General features: G+C 39.7%; 1 protein-coding gene across 17 annotated transcripts in view; it reads left to right on the forward strand.

The window, feature by feature from the left end:
* The window catches only part of SASH1 (SAM and SH3 domain containing 1), a 533,280-nt gene extending 522,178 nt beyond the window's left edge, over positions 1–11,102 (forward strand). For all 17 annotated transcript variants that reach the window (XM_086877615.1, XM_086877612.1, XM_086877616.1 and 14 more), the window contains 3 exons: positions 4,389–5,527; positions 6,071–6,202; positions 7,031–11,102. In XM_086877615.1, the coding sequence (XP_086733741.1) occupies positions 4,389–5,527; positions 6,071–6,202; positions 7,031–7,291 (1,532 nt within the window). In that variant the 3' untranslated portion in view covers positions 7,292–11,102. The remainder of the gene's footprint in view (positions 1–4,388; positions 5,528–6,070; positions 6,203–7,030) is intronic.
* The last annotated feature ends 132 nt before the right edge of the window (positions 11,103–11,234 follow it).

The raw sequence follows: 11,234 nt of genomic DNA on the forward strand, positions 1-11,234 counted from the left end.
GAATCATAGCTAAATATATGGCATATGTGACAATTTTATTTTCTTTTTATCTGTAAGTACAATCATAACGATGGCTGTAACACTGAAGTTGAAGTGCTGCCTGCACATTTTCCTTATTTTAACAATATAATAAATCCTTTAGAAAGCAATTGACATTGCCTGTCTGGTTGGATACATAGACTTAAAGTAATATTTCTGAGTTTTTCAGAATGTGAAATGCTGATGATTTTTATATTGGTTTTTATATATGACTTGCTGCATTTCTGCATCATTTTTGCTCACAAATGCATTTAGTGCTTGTTTTGAAAACCATTATGAAAAGAACATTTGATTCATTCAGAGATTTTTGTCAAGGCTATTTAATCTGAAAAGTGCTCCACCTTCTTCGCAGAGTTCACGGTCTATAGTTGTTTATATGCATATTTTTATTTTTCAAAATACATTCTGTTCTCATTTAGGATAGTCAGTTGTCTGGTATAAATATCATAATGTGCAGATTGCATTTCATAAAGGGCAAGTGCATTCTGAGAAGAAAACAGTCCTCTGATTTTCTGGGGAATGGTTATACATAATATTTTTATGACTAGTACAGTGTCCACTTTGGGGCTGATACGGGATCTTTTGGCATCAGTTCAAGATTTCACAGCTACTCTTCCACTTTGGCTAGAAAGTGGTTTCCTATGTACTAGAGCAGAATATCTTTTGTAAGTACTTTTCTGGGTCCCACTGCAGAAATACTTGGATATTCTCTTAGGTATCTACAGTGTACTTACGGCGGCATTGTGGTTTTATTTTAATTCACACAGGGCAACGAGCATGTAGTCTGTGATCTACCCAGTGTTAGACAGAAAAAACCTCAGAGCAGGAAGTAACCATCCATGATCAAACAGTCTATATGGAAACAGGGCAGAGAGAGAAGCTATTGTGACAATGGTGCAGTTATTGGGCTTGTTTTGCATGCAGGTGTCGACAGAGGTGCATTTGGAAACCATATCAGGAATCTGGTTTGCACAGGACTGGCTAAAAGCAGATAGCTAGGAATGGTCTAAGAACAGAACATGCATATTTGATGCTTCCCGGGACAGTCTTGGGGAATGATTCATTTAAGGATTTCAAAATCTGGGTGCTGTTTCCTGGCATTCACCAATTTTTTTTGAAACTTTTTATGAACATCCCTGGTCTTCCATAGAACCTCCATACCTAACAGTATCTGTGTATAGATCTCTGTCATACTCCTTCCCAGGTCATCTCTTTGCTAGTCTGAGAAGGCCTGTTAATTATTCTCTACAGGTCATTCCTGTCCTTGTTCATGCCTGGCTTCTCTTGTAGAAGTAAACCAGACCTTTATCAGGTTAAGATAAGGGTGTTCTCTGATTTGTTCAGAAACTGATGCCTAGATTCCCATAGTACCAGGCAGGCAACCTAAGCACTTCAGCATTCAGTCCTGATTAGTCAGAAAAGGAAGCAAAAGAGCAGGTGGCCACATTGCCAAATGTAATGTGCATTTCTACTAGTTTGTAATCAATTGAAAAAGCAATGAAGCCCGTATTGTCTAAGATGCTATCATCTTTGTTGTGTCAACAGAGCAGTTTGAAATGCACCCAAAATACAGCCACAGAAAGCATGGCCAAAATGAAAGGAAAAAACAAAAGTTAATAAAAACTGGGATTTGGACACTGCATTCTGTGTCTGGTTTTGTATACTTAAATTTCTGATGACTATCTTCCATAAGGAAAAAAAGTACTACAAGAAGTGCTGGATTTTTTTTCCGCTGTAGCTATGGTGCTTCCAGAAAGATTCCCCAAGACAGTCCCCTGTCTTCTAAGGCAGATGATGACAAGGAATGGAAAAGTTTCTTCCCTGTATGGTAATAGCAGGAAGTATCATGAGAGGTGGACAGTGCTTTGTTTATCAAGAATTGTACCGTAATATCATCCAACAGAAGAGTTGAAGTATTGCCCATAGCTTGAACTGAACCTGGAAATAATACAAGTTTTGCATTCATTTTGTGCAAGAACCACCTTTGTAGTACTATTTTTTTACCCAGACATCTGTACACATCATTGAATCAGAGATGCCTCTATAGTTTACAGCCCTATGAAAGGCATTAGACTGAGTAACTGTACCACGGGTTCACAAGACTGAGTTATTGTCAAAAATCCTAACATTAAAAATGTGGTTTAAACTTTACTAGCTATACACTTTTACCCTTTCAAGTTGTCTTCCCTTTTTTTTTTTTTTTTCTTAAGGTAGGAAATGTTGCATTCGTGAACTTTATTTATATAACTCTCCACTTGGTGAAAACAACTTTAAAATATATTTTAAAATCTGTTTTCAGGAAATATTACCTCCCTGTGTTAGTGTCTCAGAAGCATAATGAAATTATACCTGACAGTCAGGAGGAGGGAGGAAATAGATGAAAAAAGATAAATAAATCATAGCTCCCCTCCTGTTATTGCTCTTCACTTGAATCACATTAAAAGAAATTACATTTTCAGCTACTGTCCTTTCTACAGAGCAATAGCATTGGACCCAGCAGTATCTTTTAAACCATTGTGACACAGAGAGCTTAAAGATTGCATATTTGTTTATATATGTTATAGGCAAAATATTTAGAACTTCCTCCCATTCTTACCTCATTTGTATATGTATGCCTAACAGGATTTGAATTAACTAAAGATTTGATTTTAGTTTTGCAAAATTTGTCTTTCCTTGTTATTTTTTTTTCTTCATTTTCCTATTCTTCATTTCTTCTATTTTTCATTCCCATTCCCAGGCTACTGGCTTTACACAGACATACCCCATTTCTAAAGAAATTAAATGCTGCTTACTAGATACCCTTATGGCTTCAGTTAGAGCTTCTTTTGCACAGCACTAGGGTTTTTCACAACTTTTCTATTAGTGCTGAGTGGACTTTCCAAAAATATTTGTAATCCCTGATCAATATATCGGATTGAAAAGAAGGCACATAGATTTTTGTAGCATGAGCTGTGACAGCAAGTCCCAGACAGTATGGTGAATTACTGCACAAGTCAGGCATGTGCTAGCAAATAGGAATAATGGAAAGAGAACACTGCTTTCCATGTTTGTTAAATATTGCCATTAGCACCTGGAGGCACTAAAAAATGAATGTAACATTTCTGACACATCTTTCTAATGTGATTGCAAGTTATTTTCAGAAGGCAGTGGGCTAGCTCTATGGAAGGGTGCAGACAGAGAAATCCTTTCTGCTACATCTCTGAGTTACCTGAACTCAAGATAGCACCAACAGAGACAATTTCTGTGTGGGATGTGTCTTTATCAGCATTTTTTGGAAATGGTGATATTTAGCTTGGGTTGAGCTGTGAGCAGTACAGCTTCTGAGAAAGGAGTTGCTGTGTGCTCACATTTCTCCTTATGGGCTCACCCTAATGTTAACTTTTTTTGATGGGAGTATTTTCCTTATATCTCCTTGAATGTAGCCTCCATTTTCTTTGCTAGTTTTCTGGATATTTTGGTTTTCAAACTCCTTAAGCAGAGTAAGAGGCAAGAGAAAGCAAGGTATTTATTGTTTTAGGTTAAAGAGATTCTTTCATTCATATGCAAGGTGAACAGTGTATATATTGTGCAAAAGCCAAGCACTGAACTTGTAGCAGGATAAAGCTCTGAAGGCAAACAGTACAAGAAGAAAGCATCTATTGCTGAAAGTACACACTATGACTTGAGACTAACATTAGTCACATTTGAAACTCCTTTTCGAAACACTTCTCCGTCTAATAAGATCTTTTTCTGTAAAACTCTGCTGTCCCTGCAGGTAGCTTTCCAAAGGGGCTGATGCAAAACCGGTCTTCATGTGCTTGCTTTCTCTCTGTTTTGCCATTGCAAATAGTTTTCTGCATGTTTAAAAGAAGGAATAACACTATTGGCATAAAATTAAAAAAATCATAAACAGGGTCTTTTAAAAAAAATCCTATGCAAACTAGTAAAGTTTATTAAAAGATGAACGTTATTATTTATATACTAAAATTAGAGGCAAAGAAAAGAACTTATGACTTTTGAATTATTTCAAGGGGGCCTGTCAAACCACTCCATACAATGAGTATGGGGTATCAGTTCTAACTGTAGGATATAGTATTTCTATACTAATCAAGGTTTATATGAGCTAAACCTCAAATCTCTGCAAATTGGAGAATAAGAAGGATATTAAGTATTTTGGATGTACTTTACTTAACAGATGACATTTACTAATAAAGCTGAAGTTTAAAACAAATCTTTATGCTTGAAATGCCAGTGAGTTCTTCCACATTTAGAATTAACAAAAAGGGAATAAATGATTTTCAAAAGCATTTGGAAGGGATCTGTTATTTATGTTGCAGATTTTTTTTAATGGTGAATTTATTTGTTTCTAGGTAAAACTCGAAGGACCTGTCTTCCGCCCTCAAAATCAGCAAGTGAGCATAGCTTTAGGGATTTCAGCAGAAACCAGCTATCAGATTATCCCACGCTTCCACTGACCAAGTCAATAGAAACTCTGCAGCCAGGGGAAAAAGAGAGCCGGCTGGGGCGCGCCCATCGTGCTCTAAAGAGCTCTGTCAAGCCTCCGGCCGTCACGGGTCTGAAGAAGAACCGCAGAAGTTTACCAGTTGCTGTGTGTCGAAGCTATGAAACTCTGGATGGCCCTCAGGGTGTAGATACGTGGCCAAGATCTCACTCACTGGATGATCTCCAGGGAGAACCCACTACTAACTTACAGGACACTACCAAGAAAGTAAGTTCTTTTCCTCAGGATTCACTGGATGTAGCTAAAAAGGCAAGTGGCTCTGCCTTGCCGCCTCAGTCTCATGGAGGCAGCTGTAAGGTAGATGATGTCATGGCTAAGCAGGGCAAAGGAGCTGCTAATTCTCAGAAGGGAAGAGCTAAGGAACTGAACTGCTCTGTAGTAGAGACTGCAGGTGGAAAACCTGCTTTGTTCCCCCTGAAAAACTGTGAAGCTCAGCCTGCCTCAGTGATGCATCATGCAACAAGGACACATCTGGAAATACAGAGTAAAGGTTTTCATGACCTTGCACAGGCTGATTATGCTCCAGTCCTCAAGGGAGGTCTAGAAGCTGAACAAAAAAGCACAAATGAGGCAAGAATGCAACCAAAAAATCCTTCTCAGCCTCCACCTGTCCCTGCCAAAAAATGCCGAGAACGCCTTTCTAATGGATTATATCATCCTCCCACGACCACAAGTGGAAACCACTCAAGTTTAGAAGCACCATGTTTGCCGGTAAAAAAGACCATCTCATCCACTCCCATTGATTGTCATGGAGTACCTGTCCATAGGACATCTTCTGAACAGGAGCCCAGTAGCCCTCCTAGCCCACTGCCACCCTGGCTGTCGGAGCTCCCAGAGACTGCTAGTGTTCAGCAGCACGTGGTAAAGCTCGGCCCTGCATCAGCAAGGAAAGTCTCTTGCAGCAGAGGAATGGATCTGGAAATGGTGATAGAAAACAAGCTGCAGTCTGAAGACATTGATCTTACTGAAGAACCGTACTCAGACAAGGTAAGTGGTAATCACTTCAGTGGTTTTATTCCGCTAGCATCCCAAGGGATAGTCTGTCATTCATTGTATCTGTCGTTTTTTTGTGGGGAAGATAAACCAACAATTGTTGGGACATTAGACATTCTATAACTCGTTTGTCTTTGCTATCAGACTTCATAAATTCTTGTGTTGTGGGGAACTCAGAAGTCCCAGACTTACTCTGAACCCCCATCTTTTCAGACCACTGGTGCCTTGGTGGCATTGGGCTACGGGAATGTGTCTTTCTCTGCTAATGTGGGGGAGTAGAGCTGAAAAAGGAAGTAATGATTAGATTTTATCTTTCCAAGAAACTATGAATTGATAGCATGAACCAGTACATCTTTTTGTAGGGTGAAGGAAGGAGTCTTTTGGGGATTACTTTTTCAGTTTTCATGGAACTTCGAGGAAAGCCCCTTCTTGCTCCCATCCTGCACTTCTCTTTCTGTTGCATTGGTTGGTTTGGTCTGTATAGATACAGTTCTTTAACCTATCCTCTCTCTTTTGTGTCTGGCTGGGAACATTCAGCATGGTCGCTGTGGCATTCCTGAGGCTTTGGTACAGAGGTACTCTGAAGACTTGGAGCAGCCTGAAAAGGATGTGGCTACAAACATGGACCAAATCAGGGTAAAGCAGCTGAGGAAGCAGCATCGCATGGCGGTGAGTATTTCCATAAAGCAGATTTTCTTATTTATCAGCAGACTTTTTAAAGGACTGACTAATAGTGAAGGGAGATACTTGAGAAGTCCTGATACGGAAGTGCTCCTTATGTTCATCTAGCAGGTACAACATAGGTAGACGTACTGCAGGGGCAGGAGATACCTCCCCCAGGCCCACAGGAGGACAGTCACTAGTTGAGAGTGGATAGCCCTCTCTTAACCAAATAAGGATCTTAAAAGTCTAAGCAGACTGCAAGCAGTGGTAACAGAAACTTGCTCACCAAGGGTGGCATGATTTAAATGCTTCTGTATTAAAATTTGAAATGCTTTACACTCTTTTTACATTTCTTAAACTATACCAGTGTCCACTTCTCCTTAATAAAAGCAGAAGGGAGAAACTATCAAAAACTTTAATGGCTTTTTCTGCGATAACCTGGTCTGTCTGAGGAGGTAATAGGCAAAATTGGTATTCTCTTGACTTACTGAGAGATTAAATGGATCACTCTGAAAAGTCTTACTACTGGGTATTCTTTACTGAACTCAGACTAATTCAGAATGGTACATGAAAGGCAGCCAAGCAGCTGCATACTGCCCACTGTGTCTGTATTGCCAAAATTCTTGTCAGTGCTTCTGGCCAAGGGATCTGAGCCTTTCAGCCCACACCACTCTCATACTGACAAATGTGACATGAGAAAAGTTAGAACATCTGCCATGAAATTCTACCAGTTTAGAAGAGACAACAAACAATACAACAAAAAAGATCTACTGTAAAACAAGCAGGTGAGTTTAACATTAAGGGTTCTCTGTTCTTTCTTTTTTTGCTCCCCAGATTCCAAGTGGAGGACTCACAGAAATTTGCCGTAAACCTGTATCCCCAGGACTCATCACCTCTGTATCTGACTGGCTGATTTCCATTGGTCTGCCTATGTATTCCAGCCTGCTCACGGAAGCAGGATTCAACACACTGAGCAAAGTGCCTTCTCTGTCACAAACTTGCCTTCAAAAAGCTGGCATCACAGAGGAAAGGCACATAAGCAAGCTCCTGGCAGCAGCAAGACTCTTCAAACCTCTTGATCCAGAGGCAATTTAACATGCTCCATAGCGTGACATTGCCTGGTTGAGAATCCACTGCTTCTTCCTGCACCAGTATCACTCTAATTACTTCATGTAGCTAAAGGGATCAAGGAAGTGGCTCCCCAGGACAGGCAGATATCTTCTTCAAAGGATATGAAAGTTTTGGCAATTGAAGGAGAAGAGAGGCAACCACCAGGTAACATAGATGTGGTACTTCCCTCCCCGCTCACTCCCATCTGAAGTATTCCTATTTCATAAACTGCACAGGGTTGGCCTGAGAATCAGACAGCTTCACAGAATTAAGGGACCCTTGCACATTTTCCTCGAGTTTCTGATGGTGATGCTAGTAACAGGTCTTCTGTACACCTAGGTTCTAGGTACCTGAAATCCTAGAGACCAGGTACAAATCGAGGTGCGAATTCCAGTAGAACCTGTTTGGCAAATGCTTTTTGTTTATTTTAGCAGTCTAGAGCAAACACAAAGCCTTCAGTCATCTTTACTGTTGCTTGGTGTAGGTCCCAGTTGCCACGAAGCCTTTAGCTAGGCTGAAGTTGATGGACTGAAATCAGTTTTCAGTATGGTCCATCTCTGTCACTTCAATGCAACTAATCCATGAAGAGTCAGAAAGCTTCTTTTTATTTGTACAGAGCTGAGGTAATTTTTATAACTGCTTTCTAGCAATCAGCTTTTTTATTTGCCTTAAAATAAGCTTTTAAGCGGTTACCTAGTGTTTACTTTACCTGTATTCACATTTCCCAAGCCTTGTTTCAACTTAAGTTGCATTTAGGGTGATTTCCAGCTGAAGTTAGCTTCTATAAAATGCCTCATCATAACATCTCCTGTGTTATAGAGGTCCTTTTACAAATGCAGGGTTATGCTAGGTTTTGGTTGTCAGGTTAACTCCTTGTTCACTACAGTCTGCATTTACTGTTGTTACTAAACTATTCCAAGATATACTGCCTTGTATATATGTAACTGCTTTTCATTTTAATCATATTCTGTGTACTGTGTTATATTGTCAATCATTATGCTGCAGCTTTGACTTGGTATCCTGACCATATTGATTCCAAACAGTGGGTTTCTGCAAATGAAAATTCACTTGCATTGAAAAAGCAAATTGTGTCCCATAGAAATCATTAGACCCAGTAATTCCATTGCATGGACAAGAAAATTCCCAGATAGTCTTATGAATAACACTGTGATTTTTAAAACAGTTTATATCCCTCACCACTGCATTACTATTACCTCTCACTGGAAAAGAGTATTGTTCTGGCAAATGTGATGAACCATTTTTCATGATGCAGTGGTATTTTTCTGCCTAACTCTATGTGAAACGTTCCAGTCGCATATGTGACTAATGACAGATTTTATTTTTCTATATTGGGTACACCTTTTATATACCAAATACAAATGATCACGAATAGCACATAACCAGCTTTTTCTTTGGGGTCTATATACAGTGTGTCCTTCAGCTTCTTGTAGTGCAAATGCCCTGTGGAAGACAAAGCCAGCTTAGTCTGGCAGGTAAAGGGAGATAAAATAGAAGCTTATGTGTGGCTGTTTCCAATATCAGTTCTGACAACAATTTACTGTATAAAACCAGACAAGGCATTTCACTGTTTGGTGCCCCAATTATCCCAGTCTCATACTGAGCTAATGACTTCTGATAAAATGCTGTCGGATTGATGAATGAAAGATTGTGGTTATTCCATGATTCCTTACTATATCTGGCCCTTTCATTGTCATGTTCTAAGTGTATGAATATGCATTTTACTACAGATGATAACTGTTTTTCCTCCTGGTAGAATTGATAGCTGTTAGGTTTACTTCCCACATTTCATATTTCACAAGTGTCTACTGCACACCATCATATGAAGGCAACTAAGTCACTGATGCAACTTGAAACTGTTCTCAAGCAAAGCTCTGTAATATTCTCCTTGGTGTCTGATAAGCAGCATGTTCTGATATGACAGTATCAGGAGACATTCAGCAGCCATGTTTTGTACAGCTGGTGAAAATCTGTGCAGCCTCACCTTGAGTCCTGTGTGCAGTTTTGGGCACCAGAAGTGACATTAAGCTATTGGGGAGCATCCAAAGGAGGACCACGAAGATGGTGAAGGGTCTGGAAGAGAAGCTTTGGGAGGGACAGCTGAGTCTGTTCAGCCTGGAGGAGACTGAGGGGAGACCTCATTGCAGTCTCAACATCCTCATGAGAGGAAGCTGAGGGGCAGGTACTGATCTCTTCACTGGTGACCAGAGACAGGACCCAAAGGAATGGCCTGAAGCTGAGTCAGGGGAGGTTTAGATTAATCAGGAAAAGGTTTTTCACCCAGAGGGTGGCTGGGCACTGGAACAGGCTCCCCAGGGAAGTGGTCACAGCACCAAGCCTGACAGAGTTCAAGAGACGTTTGGACAACGCTCTCAGGGAGATTGTGTGACTCTTGGGGATGGTGCTGTGTGGAGCCAGGAGCTGGACTCAATGGGTCCCCTTTTGTAGCTCAGTATATTCTATGATTCTAACAGAAAAAAAAAAAAAAAAAAGAAAAAGGAAAAAAATTGTGTTTTTTCAATAATTATTATTTTTCTCTTGTTCCTTTCTGAGGCTTACATGGTGACTATCAGTAAGCAGGAGATAGAGTATCGAGACTTCTGGGATTGTTGGCAGGGACCAGAACAGAGTAGAAGTGGACAGCAGTTATATTGGAGCAAGGGAAAAGTCCAAGCTGACTATAGCAATAAAAAAAGAAACAAATTCCCTTGTGTTGCAGGGAAGACAAGTCATATAATAAAGCTCTCCCATATTAATCACTTTCCCCTCTCTTAATAACACAAGGAGAGTTTAGGGAATAAGCTGGACCTGTCTGCCAAACTCTCTTTGTAAATCCATTATTTTAAAATGATTATGTGACCCAGGGAAACCAAATCACACCCATCAGGACTGGAGTGAGCAGTTTGAGATTTATGAGTTTTAATATTTGTTTTGTTTTCTTTTAAAGAATGTGCTTTGTGGTCTTACTTGAATTACAATTTTAGTTTATAATCTAATCTAAAAAAAGCCTTAAGCTTCTCAGTGTTTGAGCTTCCCTGCTGTGGTTTCAGTGACCTGTGGCATTCCCCAAGCAGGTGAGGTGGTGCATTACGAGAGCCATAACCTCTTGCATCTTCTTGCAACCTTCAGTGCTCTAAACAAAAGTTCACTCATTAACTCTTGGAAAGCACAGAAGAAACCTGCTGCTGGAATCCTCATCTGCTCTGCTCAGGCTCGCCATGTTAAGTATCTACCCATTGTATCTTAGTAACTCAAACAGCTATTTAACAATAGAAGCAGCAAGCCCAAAATATTACCAAATGCCATCATAATCATGTGCTTTGATCAATAACCCGCTGTTGCTACCCAGGTGGCAATTCCCCGTGCTCTTGTATGAGCCTGGCTGTGGATGCAGACTGGGAGCATGATCAGAAGCATTAAACATTGCATTACCCAAACAGGCCATCATGTCTAAGAGCAGCAATAGTGGTCGATTCACTAAGTCACAGCTGTGCAGTTGTACTGTATTATTTTTAGAATAAATAATACTTTCAGTCCAAGATACTTTTAGCATTAATTGACACCCTTTGGGGAATCAAAAGTGTCAAGCAAGTTATGTAACAACTAACAAAGTTGCACTTTCTGTATATGAAATCAATATTTAAATAACTTATTTTTCTCCATTTGCTGTTCTTAAATGATGTAAGTAGCTGTAATATACCAGTACTCAATATGTCCTGCAGTTTGCTTCAACCCAAGAAAGCTGTGTATTGTAAAGAAAAAAAAAACAAAAACAAAATATGAATGTGTAAAGATTATTGTGCTGTTTCATTTAGCAAAAAAAATGGTTGACAAAAGGGTTTTCCTGTGTATCAAAACTTGTCTATAATTATATGTCATACTGTTCATAGATAAAAAGTAAATAAATTTC

The sequence above is a fragment of the Cyanistes caeruleus genome, chromosome 2 (assembly GCF_971803275.1).
Source record: "Cyanistes caeruleus chromosome 2, bCyaCae1.hap1.1, whole genome shotgun sequence".
Lineage (NCBI taxonomy): Eukaryota > Metazoa > Chordata > Aves > Passeriformes > Paridae > Cyanistes > Cyanistes caeruleus.